Below are 22064 nucleotides of genomic sequence, written 5' to 3' on the forward strand. Positions count from 1 at the left end.
AGAGACGTGTGGTGGGACGTTGAGACGTGTGGTGGAACGTTGAGACGTGTGGTGGAACGTAGAGACGTGTGGTGGAACGTTGAGACGTGTGGTGGAACGTAGAGACGTGTGGTGGGACGTTGAGACGTGTTGTGGAACGTTGAGACGTGTGGTGGGACGTTGAGACATGTGGTAGGACGTTGAGACGTATGTTGGGACGTTGAGCCGTGTGGTGGGGTGGGACGTTGAGACGTATGGTGGGACGTTGAGACGTGTGGTGGAACGTAGAGACGTGTGGTGGAACGTTGAGACGTGTGGTGGGACGTTGAGACGTGTGGTGGGACGTTGAGACGTGTGGTGGAACGTAGAGACGTGTTGTGGAACGTAGCGACGTGTGGTGGAACGTTGAGACGTGTGGTGGGACATTGAGACATGTGGTGGAACGTAGAGACGTGTGGTGGAACGTTGAGACGTGTGGTGGGACGTTGAGACGTATGGTGGAACGTTGAGACATGTGGTGGGGTGGAACGTAGAGACGTGTGGTGGAACGTTGAGACGTGTGGTGGGACGTTGAGACGTGTGGTGGGACGTTGAGACGTGTGGTGGAACGTAGAGACGTGTGGTGGAACGTAGAGACGTGTGGTGGGACGTTTAGACGTGTGGTGGGACGTTGAGACGTGTGGTGGAACGTTGAGACGTGGGACGTTGAGACGTGTGGTGGGACGTTGAGACGTTTGGTGGGACGTTGAGACGTAGGGTGGAACGTTGAGACGTATGGTGTAACGTTGAGACGTATGGTGGGACGTTGAGACGTGTGGTGGAACGTTGAGACGTATGATGGTACGTTGAGATGTGTGGTGGGACGTTGGGACGTATGGTGGGACGTTGAGACGTGTGGTGGGACGTTGAGACGTGTGGTGGGACGTTGAGACGTGTGGTGGAACGTTGAGACGTGTGGTGGGACGTTGAGACGTGTGGTGGGACGTTGAGACGTGTGGTGGAACGTTGAGACGTGTGGTGGAACGTAGAGACGTGTGGTGGGACGTTGAGATGTGTGGTGGAACGTTGAGACGTGTGGTGGAACGTAGAGAAGTGTGGTGGAACGTAGCGACGTGTGGTGGAACGTTGAGACGTGTGGTGGGACATTGAGACATGTGGTGGAACTTAGAGACGTGTGGTGGAACGTTGAGACGTGTGGTGGGACGTTGAGACGTATGGTGGAACGTTGAGACGTGTGGTGGGGTGGAACGTAGAGACGTGTGGTGGGACGTTTAGACGTGTGGTGGGACGTTGAGACGTGTGGTGGAACGTTGAGACATGTGGGACGTTGAGACGTGTGGTGGGACGTTGAGACGTAGGGTGGAACGTTGAGACGTATGGTGTAACGTTGAGACGTATGGTGGGACGTTGAGACGTGTGGTGGAACGTTGAGACGTATGATGGTACGTTGAGACGTGTGGTGGGACGTCTGGACGTATGGTGGGACGTTGAGACGTGTGGTGGGACGTTGAGACGTGTGGTGGAACGTAGAGACGTGTGGTGGGACGTTGAGACGTGTGGTGGGACGTTGAGACGTGTGGTGGAACGTTGAGACGTGTGGTGGAACGTAGAGACGTGTGGTGGAACGTAGAGACGTGTGGTGGGACGTTGAGACGTGTGGTGGGACGTTGAGACGTGTGGTGGGACGTTGAGACGTGTGGTGGGACGTTGAGACGTGTGGTGGAACGTTGAGACGTGTGGTGGGACGTTGAGACGTGTGGTGGGACGTTGAGACGTGTGGTGGGACGTAGAGACGTGTGGTGGAACGTAGCGACGTGTGGTGGAACGTTGAGACGTGTGGTGGGACATTGAGACGTGTGGTGGAACGTATAGACGTGTGGTGGAACGTTGAGACGTGTGGTGGGACGTTGAGACGTATGGTGGAACGTTGAGACGTGTGGTGGGGTGGAACGTAGAGACGTGTGGTGGAACGTTGAGACGTGTGGTGGGACGTTGAGACGTGTGGTGGAACGTAGAGACGTGTGGTGGAACGTAGAGACGTGTGGTGGGACGTTTAGACGTGTGGTGGGACGTTGAGACGTGTGGTGGAACGTTGAGACATGTGGGACGTTGAGACGTGTGGTGGGACGTTGAGACGTATGATGGAACGTTGAGACGTATGGTGGGACGTTGAGACGTATGGTGGAACGTTGAGACGTGTGGTGGAACGTAGAGACGTGTGGTGGGACGTTGAGACGTGTGGTGGAACGTTGAGACGTGTGGTGGGACGTTGAGACGTGTGGTGGGACGTTGAGACGTGTGGTGGAACGTAGAGACGTGTGGTGGAACGTAGCGACGTGTGGTGGAACGTTGAGACGTGTGGTGGGACATTGAGACATGTGGTGGAACGTAGAGACGTGTGGTGGAACGTTGAGACGTGTGGTGGGACGTTGAGACGTATGGTGGAACGTTGAGACGTGTGGTGGGGTGGAACGTAGAGACGTGTGGTGGAACGTTGAGACGTGTGGTGGGACGTTGAGACGTGTGGTGGGACGTTGAGACGTGTGGTGGAACGTAGAGACGTGTGGTGGAGCGTAGAGACGTGTGGTGGGACGTTTAGACGTGTGGTGGGACGTTGAGACGTGTGGTGGAACGTTGAGACATGTGGGACGTTGAGACGTGTGGTGGGACGTTGAGACGTATGATGGAACGTTGAGACGTATGGTGGGACGTTGAGACGTATGGTGGGACGTTGAGACGTGTGGTGGAACGTTGAGACGTGTGGTGGAACGTAGAGACGTGTGGTGGAACGTTGAGACGTGTGGTGGGACATTGAGACGTGGTGGAACGTAGAGACGTGTGGTGGAACGTTGAGACGTGTGGTGGGACGTTGAGACGTATGGTGGAACGTTGAGACGTGTGGTGGGGTGGAACGTAGAGACGTGTGGTGGAACGTTGAGACGTGTGGTGGGACGTTGAGACGTATGTTGGGACGTTGAGACGTATGTTGAGACGTTGAGACGTGTGGTGGGGTGGGACGTTGAGACGTGTGATGGGTCGTTGAGACATGTGGTGGAACGTTGAGACGTATGATGGGACGTTGAGACGTGTGGTGGAACGTTGAGACGTGTGGTGGAATGTTGAGACGTCTGATGGGACGTTGAGACGTCTGATGGAACGTTGAGACGTCTGATGGGACGTTGAGACGTCTGATGGTACGTTGAGACGTGTGGTGGAACGTTGAGACGTGTGGTGGGACGTTGAGACATGTGATAGAACGTTGAGATGTGTGGTGGAACGTTGAGACGTGTGGTGGAACGTTAAGACGTGAGAGACGTTGAGACGAGATGGAACGTCGAGACGTCTGGTGGGACGTTGAGATGTGTGGTGGGACGTTGAGACGTGTGGTGGGACGTTGAGACGTGTGGTGGGAAGTTGAGACGTAGGGTGGAACGTTGAGACGTGTGGTGGGACATTGAGACGTGTGGTGGAACGTTGAGACGTGTGATGGGACTTTGAGACGTCTGATGGAACGTTGAGACGTCTGATGGTATGTTGAGACGTGTGGTGGATCATTGAGACATGTGATGGAACGTTGAGATGTGTGGTGGAACGTTAAGACGTGAGAGACGTTGAGACGTCTGGTGGAACGTTGAGACGTGTGGTGGGACGTTGAGACGTGTAGTGGGACGTTGAGACGTGTGGTGGAACGTTGAGACATGTGGGACGTTGAGACGTGTGGTGGGACGTTGAGACGTGAGAGACGTTGAGACATGTGGTGGGACGTTGAGACGTTTGATGGAACGTTGAGACGTGTGGTGGAACGTTAAGACGTGAGAGACGTTGAGACGAGATGGAACGTTGAGACGTATGGTGGGACGTTAAGACGTGAGAGACGTTAAGACGTGAGAGACGTTAAGACGAGATGGAACGTTGAGACATGTGGTGGGACGTTGAGACGTGTGATGGGACGTTGAGACGTGTGATGGGACGTTGAGACGTGTGATGGAACGTTGAGACGTGTGATGGAACGTTGAGACGTGTGACGGAACGTAGAGACGTGTTGTGGAACGTAGCGACGTGTGGTGGAACGTTGAGACGTGTGGTGGGACATTGAGACGTGTGGTGGAACGTAGAGACGTGTTGTGGAACGTAGCGACGTGTGGTGGAACGTTGAGACGTGTGGTGGGACATTGAGACATGTGGTGGAACGTAGAGACGTTTGGTGGAACGTTGAGACGTGTGGTGGGACGTTGAGACGTATGGTGGAACGTTGAGACGTGTGGTGGGGTGGAACGTAGAGACGTGTGGTGGAACGTTGAGACGTGTGGTGGGACGTTGAGACGTGTGGTGGGACGTTGAGACGTGTGGTGGAACGTAGAGACGTGTGGTGGAACGTAGAGACGTGTGGTGGGACGTTTAGACGTGTGGTGGGACGTTGAGACGTGTGGTGGAACGTTGAGACGTGGGACGTTGAGACGTGTGGTGGGACGTTGAGACGTTTGGTGGGACGTTGAGACGTAGGGTGGAACGTTGAGACGTATGGTGTAACGTTGAGACGTATGGTGGGACGTTGAGACGTGTGGTGGAACGTTGAGACGTGTGGTGGGGTGGAACGTAGAGACGTGTGGTGGAACGTAGAGACGTGTGGTGGGACGTTTAGACGTGTGGTGGAACGTTGAGACATGTGGGACGTTGAGACGTGTGGTGGGACGTTGAGACGTAGGGTGGAACGTTGAGACGTATGGTGTAACGTTGAGACGTATGGTGGGACGTTGAGACGTGTGGTGGAACGTTGAGACGTATGATGGTACGTTGAGATGTGTGGTGGGACGTTGGGACGTATGGTGGGACGTTGAGACGTGTGGTGGGACGTTGAGACGTGTGGTGGAACGTAGAGACGTGTGGTGGGACGTTGAGACGTGTGGTGGGACGTTGAGACGTGTGGTGGAACGTTGAGACGTGTGGTGGAACGTAGAGACGTGTGGTGGGACGTTGAGACGTGTGGTGGAACGTTGAGACGTGTGGTGGGACGTTGAGACGTGTGGTGGGACGTTGAGACGTGTGGTGGAACGTAGAGACGTGTGGTGGAACGTAGCGACGTGTGGTGGAACGTTGAGACGTGTGGTGGGACATTGAGACATGTGGTGGAACGTATAGACGTGTGGTGGAACGTTGAGACGTGTGGTGGGACGTTGAGACGTATGGTGGAACGTTGAGACGTGTGGTGGGGTGGAACGTAGAGACGTGTGGTGGAACGTTGAGACGTGTGGTGGGACGTTGAGACGTGTGGTGGAACGTAGAGACGTGTGGTGGAACGTAGAGACGTGTGGTGGGACGTTTAGACGTGTGGTGGGACGTTGAGACGTGTGGTGGAACGTTGAGACATGTGGGACGTTGAGACGTGTGGTGGGACGTTGAGACGTATGATGGAACGTTGAGACGTATGGTGGGACGTTGAGACGTATGGTGGAACGTTGAGACGTGTGGTGGAACGTAGAGACGTGTGGTGGGACGTTGAGACGTGTGGTGGAACGTTGAGACGTGTGGTGGGACGTTGAGACGTGTGGTGGGACGTTGAGACGTGTGGTGGAACGTAGAGACGTGTGGTGGAACGTAGCGACGTGTGGTGGAACGTTGAGACGTGTGGTGGGACATTGAGACATGTGGTGGAACGTTGAGACGTGTGGTGGAACGTTGAGACGTGTGGTGGGACGTTGAGACGTATGGTGGAACGTTGAGACGTGTGGTGGGGTGGAACGTAGAGACGTGTGGTGGAACGTTGAGACGTGTGGTGGGACGTTGAGACGTGTGGTGGAACGTAGAGACGTGTGGTGGAACGTTGAGACGTGTGGTGGGACATTGAGACGTGGTGGAACGTAGAGACGTGTGGTGGAACGTTGAGACGTGTGGTGGGACGTTGAGACGTATGGTGGAACGTTGAGACGTGTGGTGGGGTGGAACGTAGAGACGTGTGGTGGAACGTTGAGACGTATGTTGGGACGTTGAGACGTATGTTGGGACGTTGAGACGTGTGGTGGGGTGGGTCGTTGAGACATGTGGTGGAACGTTGAGACGTATGATGGGACGTTGAGACGTGTGGTGGAATGTTGAGACGTCTGATGGGACGTTGAGACGTCTGATGGAACGTTGAGACGTCTGATGGGACGTTGAGACGTCTGATGGTACGTTGAGACGTGTGGTGGAACGTTGAGACGTGTGGTGGGACGTTAAGACGTGAGAGACGTTGAGACGTGTGATGGAACGATGAGATGTGTGGTGGAACGTTGAGACGTGTGGTGGAACGTTAAGACGTGAGAGACGTTGAGATGAGATGGATCGTTGAGACGTGTGGTGGGACGTTGAGATGTGTGATGGGACGTTGAGACGTGTGGTGGGACGTTAAGACGTGTGGTGGGACGTTGAGACATGTGATAGAACGTTGAGATGTGTGGTGGAACGTTGAGACGTGTGGTGGAACGTTAAGACGTGAGAGACGTTGAGACGAGATGGAACGTCGAGACGTCTGGTGGGACGTTGAGATGTGTGGTGGGACGTTGAGACGTGTGGTGGGACGTTGAGACGTGTGGTGGGAAGTTGAGACGTAGGGTGGAACGTTGAGACGTGTGGTGGGACATTGAGACGTGTGGTGGAACGTTGAGACGTGTGATGGGACTTTGAGACGTCTGATGGAACGTTGAGACGTCTGATGGGACGTTGAGACGTGTGGTGGATCATTGAGACATGTGATGGAACGTTGAGATGTGTGGTGGAACGTTGAGACGTGTGGTGGGACATTGAGACGTGTGATGGGACTTTGAGACGTCTGATGGAACGTTGAGACGTCTGATGGGACGTTGAGACGTGTGGTGGATCATTGAGACATGTGATGGAACGTTGAGACGTGTGGTGGAACGTTAAGACGTGAGAGACGTTGAGACGTCTGGTGGAACGTTGAGACGTGTGGTGGGACGTTGAGACGTGTAGTGGGACGTTGAGACGTGTGGTGGAACGTTGAGACATGTGGGACGTTGAGACGTGTGGTGGGACGTTGAGACGTGAGAGACGTTGAGACATGTGGTGGGACGTTGAGACGTTTGATGGAACGTTGAGACGTGTGGTGGAACGTTAAGACGTGAGAGACGTTGAGACGAGATGGAACGTTGAGACGTATGGTGGGACGTTAAGACGTGAGAGACGTTAAGACGTGAGAGACGTTAAGACGAGATGGAACGTTGAGACATGTGGTGGGACGTTGAGATGTGTGGTGGGACGTTAAGACCTGAGAGACGTTGAGACATGTGGTGGAACGTTGAGACGTGTGGTGGGACGTTAAGACGTGAGAGACGTTGAGACGTGTGATGGAACGATGAGACGTGTGGTGGGACGTTAAGACGTGAGAGACGTTGAGACGTGTGATGGAACGATGAGATGTGTGGTGGAACGTTGAGACGTGTGGTGGAACGTTGAGACAGTGAGACGTGTGGTGGGACGTTGAGACGTGTGATGGGACGTTGAGACGTGTGATGGAACGTTGAGACGTGTGACGGAACGTTAAGATGTGTGATGGAACGTTGAGACAATGAGACGTGTGGTGGGACGTTGAGACGTGTGGTGGGACATTGAGACGTGTGGTGGAACGTTGAGACGTGTGATGGGACTTTGAGACGTCTGATGGAACGTTGAGACGTCTGATGGGACGTTGAGACGTGTGGTGGATCATTGAGACATGTGATGGAACGTTGAGATGTGTGGTGGAACGTTGAGACGTGTGGTGGGACATTGAGACGTGTGATGGGACTTTGAGACGTCTGATGGAACGTTGAGACGTCTGATGGAACGTTGAGAGATGTGATGGAACGTTGAGACGTGTGGTGGAACGTTAAGACGTGAGAGACGTTGAGACGTCTGGTGGAACGTTGAGACGTGTGGTGGGACGTTGAGACGTGTGGTGGAACGTTGAGACATGTGGGACGTTGAGACGTGTGGTGGGACGTTGAGACGTGAGAGACGTTGAGACATGTGGTGGGACGTTGAGACGTTTGATGGAACGTTGAGACGTGTGGTGGAACGTTAAGACGTGAGAGACGTTGAGACGAGATGGAACGTTGAGACGTATGGTGGGACGTTAAGACGTGAGAGACGTTAAGACGAGATGGAACGTTGAGACATGTGGTGGGACGTTGAGATGTGTGGTGGGACGTTAAGACCTGAGAGACGTTGAGACATGTGGTGGAACGTTGAGACGTGTGGTGGGACGTTAAGACGTGAGAGACGTTGAGACGTGTGATGGAACGATGAGATGTGTGGTGGAACGTTGAGACGTGTGGTGGAACGTTGAGACAGTGAGACGTGTGGTGGGACGTTGAGACGTGTGATGGGACGTTGAGACGTGTGATGGAACGTTGAGACGTGTGATGGAACGTTGAGACGTGTGACGGAACGTTAAGATGTGTGATGGAACGTTGAGACAATGAGACGTGTGGTGGGACGTTGAGACGTGTGGTGGGACGTTGAGACAATGAGACGTGTGGTGGGACGTTGAGACAATGAGACGTCTTGGTCCTGCTATCCCAGTCCCAGTTCTGACTCCAGTCCAGTCTCAGCTCAGGGCCGAGTTCATAAAGATTGGTTTTAGTATTTTTTTCAGGGCTCATAAGTTCTGATGCTTTATACTTAAAAACTTCTCTCTCTCCCCCAAAAGGCCATGCAATCGGCCCTCGCTCGCCCCCACTCTTAGAGACAGACTGATCCAGGATGGGGTTTGGTTGGGACCTGAGAAATTCCCACGAGGGACTACTGAAGCTGCAGGACTGGGAGTTAAAGGTGGGGATGATCTCTGTTCAGCCTTTCTTTTCCATGAGTTTAACCAGGTAAAGTGTTTTATGGGTTATCTTACTTAGATACCATAGTATCATGTATATATACTACTATAACCAGGTTATAGTGTCTATAACCTGGTTATAGACACTATAACCAGGTTAGTGATTAATATACCACAGTATCATGTTTTATAACAGATAGACACTATAACCAGGTTAGATTATTTTCATAACTCACTGCTCCGTGTTTTATAGTTATAATGGGATTTATTTGAATGTGCGTACATTGAACCGACATGACACGTGTCATGAACATGAATAAATGAATTGAATGAAACTTTCTTGTCCCACAAAGGTAAATATGTCATGGGGACATTGTGCAAGTTCAGCTGCAGACAAACGTACATCAACACAATGGTCCATAAAGAGACATAATGATACAGTATATCCATAAAAATAGAAAAAAGACTTATAGACTTATACAAATAATTCTGGAAGGGGAGTGGAGGGGATGAAGGGGAGTGGAGGGATGAAGGGGAGTGGAGGGATGAAGGGGAGTGGAGGGATGAAGGGGAGTGGAGGGGATGAAGGGGAGTGGAGGGGATGAAGGGGAGTGGAGGGATGAAGGGGAATGGAGGGATGAAGGGGAGTGGAGGGGATGAAGGGGAGTGGAGGGGATGAAGGGGAATGGAGGGATGAAGGGGAGTGGAGGGATGAAGGGGAGTGGAGGGATGAAGGGGAATGGAGGGATGAAGGGGAGTGGAGGGATGAAGGGGAGTGGAGGGATGAAGGGGAATGGAGGGATGAAGGGGAGTGGAGGGGATGAAGGGGAGTGGAGGGGATGAAGGGGAGTGGAGGGATGAAGGGGAGTGGAGGGGATGAAGGGGAGTGGAGGGATGAAGGGGAGTGGAGGGATGAAGGGGAGTGGAGGGATGAAGGGGAGTGGAGGGGATGAAGGGGAGTGGAGGGATGAAGGGGAGTGGAGGGATGAAGGGGAGTGGAGGGGATGAAGGGGAATGGAGGGATGAAGGGGAGTGGAGGGATGAAGGGGAGTGGAGGGATGAAGGGGAGTGGAGGGATGAAGGGGAGTGGAGGGGATGAAGGGGAATGGAGGGATGAAGGGGAGTGGAGGGGATGAAGGGGAGTGGAGGGGATGAAGGGGAGTGGAGGGGATGAAGGGGAGTGGAGGGGATGAAGGGGAATGGAGGGATGAAGGGGAGTGGAGGGGATGAAGGGGAGTGGAGGGATGAAGGGGAGTGGAGGGGATGAAGGGGAGTGGAGGGATGAAGGGGAGTGGAGGGATGAAGGGGAGTGGAGGGATGAAGGGGAGTGGAGGGGATGAAGGGGAATGGAGGGATGAAGGGGAGTGGAGGGGATGAAGGGGAGTGGAGGGGATGAAGGGGAGTGGAGGGGATGAAGGGGAATGGAGGGATGAAGGGGAGTGGAGGGATGAAGGGGAGTGGAGGGATGAAGGGGAATGGAGGGATGAAGGGGAGTGGAGGGGATGAAGGGGAGTGGAGGGGATGAAGGGGAGTGGAGGGATGAAGGGGAGTGGAGGGATGAAGGGGAGTGGAGGGATGAAGGGGAGTGGAGGGGATGAAGGGGAATGGAGGGATGAAGGGGAGTGGAGGGATGAAGGGGAATGGAGGGATGAAGGGGAGTGGAGGGGATGAAGGGGAGTGGAGGGATGAAGGGGAGTGGAGGGATGAAGGGGAATGGAGGGATGAAGGGGAGTGGAGGGGATGAAGGGGAATGGAGGGATGAAGGGGAGTGGAGGGGATGAAGGGGAGTGGAGGGGATGAAGGGGAGTGGAGGGGATGAAGGGGAATGGAGGGATGAAGGGGAGTGGAGGGGATGAAGGGGAATGGAGGGATGAAGGGGAATGGAGGGATGATGGGGAATGGAGGGATGAAGGGGAATGGAGGGATGATGGGGAATGGAGGGATGATGGGGAATGGAGGGATGAAGGGGAGTGGAGGGATGAAGGGGAATGGAGGGATGAAGGGGAGTGGAGGGGATGATGGGGAGTGGAGGGATGATGGGGAATGGAGGGATGAAGGGGAGTGGAGGGATGAAGGGGAATGGAGGGATGATGGGGAATGGAGGGATGAAGGGATGATGGGGAATGGAGGGATGAAGGGGAATGGAGGGATGATGGGGAATGGAGGGATGAAGGGATGATGGGGAATGGAGGGATGAAGGGGAATGGAGGGATGAAGGGGAATGGAGGGATGAAGGGGAATGGAGGGATGATGGGGAATGGAGGGATGAAGGGGAATGGAGGGATGAAGGGATGATGGGGAATGGAGGGATGATGGGGAATGGAGGGATGATGGGGAATGGAGGGATGAAGGGGAATGGAGGGATGAAGGGATGATGGGGAATGGAGGGATGAAGGGGAATGGAGGGATGATGGGGAATGGAGGGATGAAGGGGAATGGAGGGATGATGGGGAATGGAGGGATGAAGGGGAGTGGAGGGATGATGGGGAATGGAGGGATGAAGGGGAATGGAGGGATGAAGGGGAATGGAGGGATGATGGGGAATGGAGGGATGAAGGGGAATGGAGGGATGAAGGGGAGTGGAGGGATGAAGGGGAGTGGAGGGATGAAGGGGAATGGAGGGATGAAGGGGAGTGGAGGGGATGAAGGGGAATGGAGGGATGATGGGGAATGGAGGGATGAAGGGGAGTGGAGGGATGAAGGGGAATGGAGGGATGAAGGGGAATGGAGGGATGATGGGGAATGGAGGGATGATGGGGAATGGAGGGATGAAGGGATGATGGGGAATGGAGGGATGAAGGGGAGTGGAGGGATGAAGGGGAGTGGAGGGATGAAGGGGAATGGAGGGATGATGGGGAATGGAGGGATGATGGGGAATGGAGGGATGAAGGGATGATGGGGAATGGAGGGATGAAGGGGAGTGGAGGGATGAAGGGGAGTGGAGGGATGAAGGGGAATGGAGGGATGAAGGGGAGTGGAGGGATGAAGGGGAGTGGAGGGATGAAGGGGAATGGAGGGATGATGGGGAATGGAGGGATGATGGGGAATGGAGGGATGAAGGGATGATGGGGAATGGAGGGATGAAGGGGAGTGGAGGGATGAAGGGGAGTGGAGGGATGAAGGGGAGTGGAGGGATGATGGGGAATGGAGGGATGAAGGGGAATGGAGGGATGAAGGGGAGTGGAGGGATGATGGGGAGTGGAGGGATGAAGGGGATGAAGGGGAGTGGAGGGGATGAAGGGGAGTGGAGGGGAGTGGAGGGGATGAAGGGGAGTGGAGGGGATGAAGGGGATGAAGGGGAGTGGAGGGATGAAGGGGATGAAGGGGAGTGGAGGGGAGTGGAGGGATGAAGGGGAGTGGAGGGGAGTGGAGGGATGAAGGGGATGAAGGGGATGAAGGGGATGAAGGGGAGTGGAGGGGATGAAGGGGAGTGGAGGGGATGAAGGGGATGAAGGGGATGAAGGGGAGTGGAGGGGATGAAGGGGAGTGGAGGGGATGAAGGGGAGTGGAGGGGATGAAGGGGAGTGGAGGGGATGAAGGGGATGAAGGGGAGTGGAGGGGATGAAGGGGAGTGGAGGGATGAAGGGGAGTGGAGGGATGAAGGGGAGTGGAGGGGATGAAGGGGAGTGGAGGGGATGAAGGGGAGTGGAGGGGATGAAGGGGAGTGGAGGGGATGAAGGGGAGTGGAGGGGATGAAGGGGATGAAGGGGATGAAGGGGAGTGGAGGGGATGAAGGGGAGTGGAGGGATGAAGGGGATGAAGGGGATGAAGGGGAGTGGAGGGGATGAAGGGGATGAAGGGGATGAAGGGGAGTGGAGGGATGAAGGGGATGAAGGGGAGTGGAGGGGATGAAGGGGATGAAGGGGATGAAGGGGATGAAGGGGATGAAGGGGAGTGGAGGGATGAAGGGGAGTGGAGGGATGAAGGGGATGAAGGGGATGAAGGGGAGTGGAGGGGATGAAGGGGATGAAGGGGATGAAGGGGAGTGGAGGGATGAAGGGGATGAAGGGGAGTGGAGGGGATGAAGGGGATGAAGGGGAGTGGAGGGATGAAGGGGATGAAGGGGAGTGGAGGGATGAAGGGGATGAAGGGGGGGCCCACAGCTGAAGGCCCCTCCCTGCCCCGTAAACTGAAAGCAATCCGGGTGGAGGTCTACAGACCCCTGAACCAGTGGTGTAGTGGTCCCTGGAGAAGTGGGTATACTCGGGGAAGAAGGGTTATGAAATGACTAAACCAGTACTGGCAGACAGACTGCTGAGCGAGAGGCTTATAGACATATATACATGTATCTTTATTATGTCTATGTTCAGGCTAAAGTTACTGCAGCAGCGTAGCATCGCTAACCTCCGTGTGAGCTCGCTGAGACTGCACTGTACAATATGGTCCTGATCTCTGCAATCACACCAATCATGGCGGTTAGCTAGTAGCCGTTAGCCGCTACAAACTGCTGCCAGTTGACATGTATTTGGGCTTTACTGGAGCGGGACCAGTTAACGGTGCTGGGCTTTACTGAAGCGGGACCGGTTAACGGTGCTGGGCTTTACTGGAGCGGGACCGGTTAACGGTGCTGGGCTTTACTGGAGCGGGACCAGTTAACGGTGCTGGGCTTTACTGGAGCGGGACCAGTTAACGGTGCGTTTCCCTGCAGCTGCTGGAGACGGTGAAGCGCTTCATGACGCTGCGAGTGAAAAGCGATAAGGAATATGCGGCTCTGCTGCTCAGCATGACTCAGCAAACGGAGAAACAAGAGGCTGCCGAGTACGTCAGCACTGTCAGCAAGGTGAGTTGTTTCCTGAAGGCCGATGGGCGGGGCTTAAACCCTGCTCTCATGGTGTGCATCTATCCAGTCCTGGTCTCAGGTGATCCGTCAGACGGAGGCTTTGGGCCGGGTCCTGAGGAGCCACGCTGACGACCTGAACTCGGGTCCGCTGCATCGCCTGGCAACGCTGATTCGAGACAAACAGCAGGTGAAGAAGAGCTATCAGAGTCTTCATCAGCAGCTGGAGAGCCACAATCACAAGGTATGCTGGCGTTGGGGGCGTGGCCTGACTTTCAGGTTGGCTCTCTGTGGTCGCGTCTGGAGGTGTGGCTGGAAAGACGACGTGTCTGAGCCGTTTGGGTTTGCTGTTTCTAGGTAACAAGAAGTGACTTGGAGAAGCTGAAGGTGGCTTACCGGCAGCTGAGCCGCGATGCAAACATCGCCAAAGAGAAGTACAGAGACTCGTTGGCCAAAGGTCAGTATTGGTCACATGATTTCTGCGCTGAGGAGGTCAGGGAGCCCTCACGTCTCCCCCCATGTTATGTTTTTCATCCAACCACAGGCCGGGAGGCGGAGCGTGCTCGGGATCGCTACGACAAAGCAACGGCGAAGCTACACAACCTGCATAACCATTATGTGTTGGCGGTGTGTGGTGCCCAGACGCATCAGGACGAACATCGCCGACAGGCGGCGCCTGCGCTGCTGGACGCGCTGCAGAGGATGCAGGAGGACATGACGCTGGCCCTGTAAGTCACATGACCAGTAATCTGTCACATGACCAGTAACCGGTCTCACGACCAGTAATCTGTCACATGACCAGTAACCTGTCACATGACCAGTAACCGGTCTCACGACCAGTAATCTGTCACATGACCAGTAGCCTGTCACATGACCAGTAACCGGTCTCACGACCAGTAATCTGTCACATGACCAGTAGCCTGTCACATGACCAGTAACCGGTCTCACGACCAGTAACCGGTCACATGACCAGTAACCGGTCTCACGACCAGTAATCTGTCACATGACCAGTAGCCTGTCACATGACCAGTAACCGGTCTCACGACCAGTAATCTGTCACATGACCAGTAACCGGTCACATGACCAGTAACCTGTCGCATGACCAGTAACCTGTCACATGACCAGTAATCTGTCACATGACCAGTAATCTGTCACATGACCAGTAGCCTGTCGCATGACCAGTAACCTCTCGCATGACCAGTAACCTGTCACATGACCAGTAACCTCTCGCATGACCAGTAATCTGTCGCATGACCAGTAACCTGTCACATGACCAGTAACCTGTCACATGACCAGTAATCTGTCACATGACCAGTAGCCTGTCGCATGACCAGTAGCCTCTCGCATGACCAGTAACCTCTCGCATGACCAGTAATCTGTCGCATGACCAGTAACCTGTCACATGACCAGTAACCTGTCACATGACCAGTAATCTGTCACATGACCAGTAGCCTGTCGCATGACCAGTAACCTCTCGCATGACCAGTAACCTCTCGCATGACCAGTAACCTGTCACATGACCAGTAACCTCTCGCATGACCAGTAGCCTGTCGCATGACCAGTAGCCTGTCGCATGACCAGTAACCTGTCGCATGACCAGTAACCTCTCGCATGACCAGTAGCCTGTCGCATGACCAGTAGCCTGTCGCATGACCAGTAGCCTGTCGCATGACCAGTAGCCTGTCACATGACCAGTAATCTGTCGCATGACCAGTAGCCTGTCACATGACCAGTAATCTGTCGCATGACCAGTAACCTGTCACATGACCAGTAATCTGTCGCATGACCAGTAGCCTGTCGCATGACCAGTAGCCTGTCACATGACCAGTAGCCTGTCACATGACCAGTAATCTGTCACATGACCAGTAGCCTGTCACATGACCAGTAACCTGTCCCATGACCAGTAGCCTGTCGCATGACCAGTAGCCTGTCACATGACCAGTAGCCTGTCACATGACCAGTAATCTGTCGCATGACCAGTAGCCTGTCGCATGACCAGTAGCCTGTCACATGACCAGTAGCCTGTCACATGACCAGTAATCTGTCACATGACCAGTAGCCTGTCACATGACCAGTAATCTGTCGCATGACCAGTAGCCTGTCACATGACCAGTAACCTGTCACATGACCAGTAATCTGTCGCATGACCAGTAGCCTGTCGCATGACCAGTAATCTGTCACATGACCAGTAGCCTGTCGCATGACCAGTAATTGTCACATGACAAACAACCGGTCTCACGACCAGTAACCTGTCACGTGACCAGTAATCTGTCGCATGACCAGTAGCCTGTCACATGACCAGTAATCTGTCACATGACCAGTAGCCTGTCGCATGACCAGTAATTGTCACATGACAAACAACCGGTCTCACGACCAGTAACCTGTCACATGACCAGTAACCTGTCACATGACCAGTAACCTGTCACATGACAAACAACTGGTCTCACGACCAGTAACCTGTCACACGACCAGTAATCTGTCACATGACCAGTAACCTGTCACATGACCAGTAGCCTGTCACATGACCAGTCACCTGTCACATGACCAGTAACCGGTCTCACGACCAGTAACCTGTCACATGACCAGTAACCGGTCACATGACCAGTAACCTGTCACATGACAAGTAACCGGTCTCACGACCAGTAACCGGTCACATGACCAGTAACCGGTCACATGCGAATAACCGGTCTCATGACCAGTAACCGGTCACATGACCAGTAACCGGTCACATGCGAATAACCGGTCTCATGACCAGTAACCGGTCACATGACCAGTCACCTGTCACATGACCAGTCACCTGTCACATGACCAGTAACTGGTCTCACGACCAGTAACCTGTCACATGACCAGTAACCGGTCACATGACCAGTAACCGGTCACATGACCAGTAATCTGTCACATGACCAGTAATCGGTCACATGACCAGTAACCTGTCACATGACCAGTAACCGGTCACATGACCAGTAATCTGTCACATGACCAGTAATCAGTCTCACGACCAGTAACCTGTCACATGACAAGTAACCGGTCACATGACCAGTAACCTGTCACATGACCAGTCACCTGTCACATGACCAGTAACTGGTCTCACGACCAGTAACCTGTCACATGACCAGTAACCGGTCACATGACCAGTCACCTGTCACATGACCAGTCACCTGTCACATGACCAGTAACTGGTCTCACGACCAGTAACCTGTCACATGACCAGTAACCGGTCACATGACCAGTAACCGGTCACATGACCAGTAATCTGTCACATGACCAGTAATCGGTCACATGACCAGTAACCTGTCACATGACCAGTAACCGGTCACATGACCAGTAATCTGTCACATGACCAGTAATCAGTCTCACGACCAGTAACCTGTCACATGACCAGTAACCGGTCACATGACCAGTAACCTGTCACATGACAAGTAACCGGTCACACGACCAGTAACCTGTCACATGACAAACAACCGGTCTCACGACCAGTAACCTGTCACATGACAAGTAACCCGTCACATGACCAGTAACCTGTCACATGACAAGTAACCTGTCTCACGACCAGTAACCGGTCACATGACCAGTCACCTGTCACATGACCAGTAACCGGTCACATGACCAGTAATCTGTCACATGACCAGTAACCAGTCTCACGATCAGTAACCGGTCACATGACCAGTAATCTGTCACATGACCAGTAACCGGTCACATGACCAGTAACCGGTCACATGACCAGTAATCGGTCACATGACCAGTAACCTGTCACATGACCAGTAACCTGTCACATCACCAGTAAACTGGTCACATGACCAGTAATCTGTCACATGACAAGTAACCTGTCACATGACCACTAACCGGTCACATGACCACTAACCGGTCACATGACCCGTAACCGGTCACATGACAAACAACCGGTCTCACGACCAGTAACCGGTCACATGACCAGTAACCGGTCACATGACCAGTAATCTGTCACATGACCAGTAACCGGTCACATGACCAGTAATCTGTCACATGACCAGTAAACTGGTCACATGACCAGTGATCTGTCACATGACAAATAACCGGTCTCACGACCAGTAACCGGTCACATGACCAGTAATCTGTCACATGACCAGTAACCGGTCTCACGACCAGTAACCTGTCACATGACCAGTAACCGGTCACATGACCAGTAACCGGTCACATGACCAGTAATCTGTCACATGACCAGTAATCGGTCACATGACCAGTAACCTGTCACATGACCAGTAACCGGTCACATGACCAGTAATCTGTCACATGACCAGTAATCAGTCTCACGACCAGTAACCTGTCACATGACCAGTAACCGGTCACATGACCAGTAACCTGTCACATGACAAGTAACCGGTCACACGACCAGTAACCTGTCACATGACAAACAACCGGTCTCACGACCAGTAACCTGTCACATGACAAGTAACCCGTCACATGACCAGTAACCTGTCACATGACAAGTAACCTGTCTCACGACCAGTAACCGGTCACATGACCAGTCACCTGTCACATGACCAGTAACCGGTCACATGACCAGTAATCTGTCACATGACCAGTAACCAGTCTCACGATCAGTAACCGGTCACATGACCAGTAATCTGTCACATGACCAGTAACCGGTCACATGACCAGTAACCGGTCACATGACCAGTAATCGGTCACATGACCAGTAACCTGTCACATGACCAGTAACCTGTCACATCACCAGTAAACTGGTCACATGACCAGTAATCTGTCACATGACAAGTAACCTGTCACATGACCACTAACCGGTCACATGACCACTAACCGGTCACATGACCCGTAACCGGTCACATGACAAACAACCGGTCTCACGACCAGTAACCGGTCACATGACCAGTAACCGGTCACATGACCAGTAATCTGTCACATGACCAGTAACCGGTCACATGACCAGTAATCTGTCACATGACCAGTAAACTGGTCACATGACCAGTGATCTGTCACATGACAAATAACCGGTCTCACGACCAGTAACCGGTCACATGACCAGTAATCTGTCACATGACCAGTAACCGGTCTCACGACCAGTAACCGGTCACATGACCAGTAATCTGTCACATGACCAGTAACCGGTCTCACGACCAGTAACCGGTCACATGACCAGTAATCTATCACATGACCAGTAATCTGTCACATGACCAGTAACCGGTCACATGACCAGTAACCTGTCACATGACCAGTAAACTGGTCACATGACCAGTGATCTGTCACATGACAAATAACCGGTCTCACGACCAGTAACCGGTCACATGACCAGTAATCTGTCACATGACCAGTAACCGGTCTCACGACCAGTAACCGGTCACATGACCAGTAACCTGTCACATGACCAGTAACCTGTCACATGACAAATAACCGGTCTCACGACCAGTAACCGGTCACATGACCAGTAACCTGTCACATGACAAGTAACCGGTCTCACGACCAGTAACCGGTCACATGACCAGTAACCGGTCACATGCGAATAACCGGTCTCATGACCAGTAACCGGTCACATGACCAGTAACCGGTCACATGCGAATAACCGGTCTCATGACCAGTAACCGGTCACATGACCAGTCACCTGTCACATGACCAGTAACTGGTCTCACGACCAGTAACCTGTCACATGACCAGTAACCGGTCACATGACCAGTAACCGGTCACATGACCAGTAATCTGTCACATGACCAGTAACCGGTCACATGACCAGTAACCTGTCACATGACCAGTAATCTGTCACATGACCAGTAATCAGTCTCACGACCAGTAACCTGTCACATGACAAGTAACCGGTCACATGACCAGTAACCTGTCACATGACAAACAACCGGTCTCACGACCAGTAACCTGTCACATGACCAGTAACCGGTCTCACGACCAGTAACCGGTCACATGACCAGTAACCTGTCACATGCGAATAACCGGTCTCATGACCAGTCACCGGTCACATGACCAGTCACCTGTCACATGACCAGTCACCTGTCACATGACCAGTAACTGGTCTCATGACCAGTAACCTGTCACATGACCAGTAACCGGTCACATGACCAGTAACCGGTCACATGACCAGTAACCTGTCACATGACCAGTAACCGGTCACATGACCAGTAATCTGTCACATGACCAGTAATCAGTCTCACGACCAGTAACCGGTCACATGACCAGTAACCTGTCACATGACAAACAACCGGTCTCACGACCAGTAACCTGTCACATGACAAGTAACCCGTCACATGACCAGTAACCTGTCACATGACAAGTAACCTGTCTCACGACCAGTAACCGGTCACATGACCAGTAGCCTGTCACATGACCAGTCACCTGTCACATGACCAGTAACCGGTCACATGACCAGTAATCTGTCACATGACCAGTAACCAGTCTCACGATCAGTAACCGGTCACATGACCAGTAATCTGTCACATGACCAGTAACCGGTCACATGACCAGTAACCGGTCACATGACCAGTAATCGGTCACATGACCAGTAACCTGTCACATGACCAGTAACCTGTCACATCACCAGTAAACTGGTCACATGACCAGTAATCTGTCACATGACAAGTAACCTGTAACATGACCAGTAACCGGTCACATGACCAGTAACCGGTCACATGCGAATAACCGGTCTAACGACCAGTAACCTGTCACATGACCACTAACCGGTCACATGACCCGTAACCGGTCACATGACAAACAACCGGTCTCACGACCAGTAACCTGTCACATGACCAGTAACCGGTCACATGACCAGTAATCTGTCACATGACCAGTAATGGGTCACATGACCAGTAACCTGTCACATGACCAGTAACCGGTCACATGACCAGTAATCTGTCACATGACCAGTAATCAGTCTCACGACCAGTAACCTGTCACATGACAAGTAACCGGTCACATGACCAGTAACCTGTCACATGACAAACAACCGGTCTCACGACCAGTAACCTGTCACATGACAAGTAACCCGTCACATGACCAGTAACCTGTCACATGACAAGTAACCTGTCTCACGACCAGTAACCGGTCACATGACCAGTAGCCTGTCACATGACCAGTCACCTGTCACATGACCAGTAACCGGTCACATGACCAGTAATCTGTCACATGACCAGTAACCGGTCACATGACCAGTCACCTGTCACATGACCAGTCACCTGTCACATGACCAGTAACTGGTCTCACGACCAGTAACCTGTCACATGACCAGTAACCGGTCACATGACCAGTAACCGGTCACATGACCAGTAATCTGTCACATGACCAGTAATCGGTCACATGACCAGTAACCTGTCACATGACCAGTAACCGGTCACATGACCAGTAATCTGTCACATGACCAGTAATCAGTCTCACGACCAGTAACCTGTCACATGACAAGTAACCGGTCACATGACCAGTAACCTGTCACATGACCAGTCACCTGTCACATGACCAGTAACTGGTCTCACGACCAGTAACCTGTCACATGACCAGTAACCGGTCACATGACCAGTCACCTGTCACATGACCAGTCACCTGTCACATGACCAGTAACTGGTCTCACGACCAGTAACCTGTCACATGACCAGTAACCGGTCACATGACCAGTAACCGGTCACATGACCAGTAATCTGTCACATGACCAGTAATCGGTCACATGACCAGTAACCTGTCACATGACCAGTAACCGGTCACATGACCAGTAATCTGTCACATGACCAGTAATCAGTCTCACGACCAGTAACCTGTCACATGACCAGTAACCGGTCACATGACCAGTAACCTGTCACATGACAAGTAACCGGTCACACGACCAGTAACCTGTCACATGACAAACAACCGGTCTCACGACCAGTAACCTGTCACATGACAAGTAACCCGTCACATGACCAGTAACCTGTCACATGACAAGTAACCTGTCTCACGACCAGTAACCGGTCACATGACCAGTCACCTGTCACATGACCAGTAACCGGTCACATGACCAGTAATCTGTCACATGACCAGTAACCAGTCTCACGATCAGTAACCGGTCACATGACCAGTAATCTGTCACATGACCAGTAACCGGTCACATGACCAGTAACCGGTCACATGACCAGTAATCGGTCACATGACCAGTAACCTGTCACATGACCAGTAACCTGTCACATCACCAGTAAACTGGTCACATGACCAGTAATCTGTCACATGACAAGTAACCTGTCACATGACCACTAACCGGTCACATGACCACTAACCGGTCACATGACCCGTAACCGGTCACATGACAAACAACCGGTCTCACGACCAGTAACCGGTCACATGACCAGTAACCGGTCACATGACCAGTAATCTGTCACATGACCAGTAACCGGTCACATGACCAGTAATCTGTCACATGACCAGTAAACTGGTCACATGACCAGTGATCTGTCACATGACAAATAACCGGTCTCACGACCAGTAACCGGTCACATGACCAGTAATCTGTCACATGACCAGTAACCGGTCTCACGACCAGTAACCTGT

At 53.0% G+C, this 22064-nt stretch overlaps 1 protein-coding gene across 1 annotated transcript in view; it reads left to right on the forward strand.

The window, feature by feature from the left end:
* fer (fer (fps/fes related) tyrosine kinase) overlaps positions 1–22064 on the forward strand; it is a 197861-nt gene that overhangs the window by 100018 nt on the left and 75779 nt on the right. Inside the window, exons 2-6 of the mRNA XM_079257110.1 lie at positions 8663–8784; positions 13431–13562; positions 13630–13803; positions 13917–14016; positions 14104–14287. Coding sequence (XP_079113236.1) covers positions 8716–8784; positions 13431–13562; positions 13630–13803; positions 13917–14016; positions 14104–14287 — 659 coding nt within the window. The 5' untranslated portion in view covers positions 8663–8715. The remainder of the gene's footprint in view (positions 1–8662; positions 8785–13430; positions 13563–13629; positions 13804–13916; positions 14017–14103; positions 14288–22064) is intronic.

The sequence above is a fragment of the Telmatherina bonti genome (genome assembly GCF_933228915.1).
Source record: "Telmatherina bonti genome assembly, chromosome: 17".
Taxonomy (NCBI): Eukaryota; Metazoa; Chordata; class Actinopteri; order Atheriniformes; family Telmatherinidae; genus Telmatherina; species Telmatherina bonti.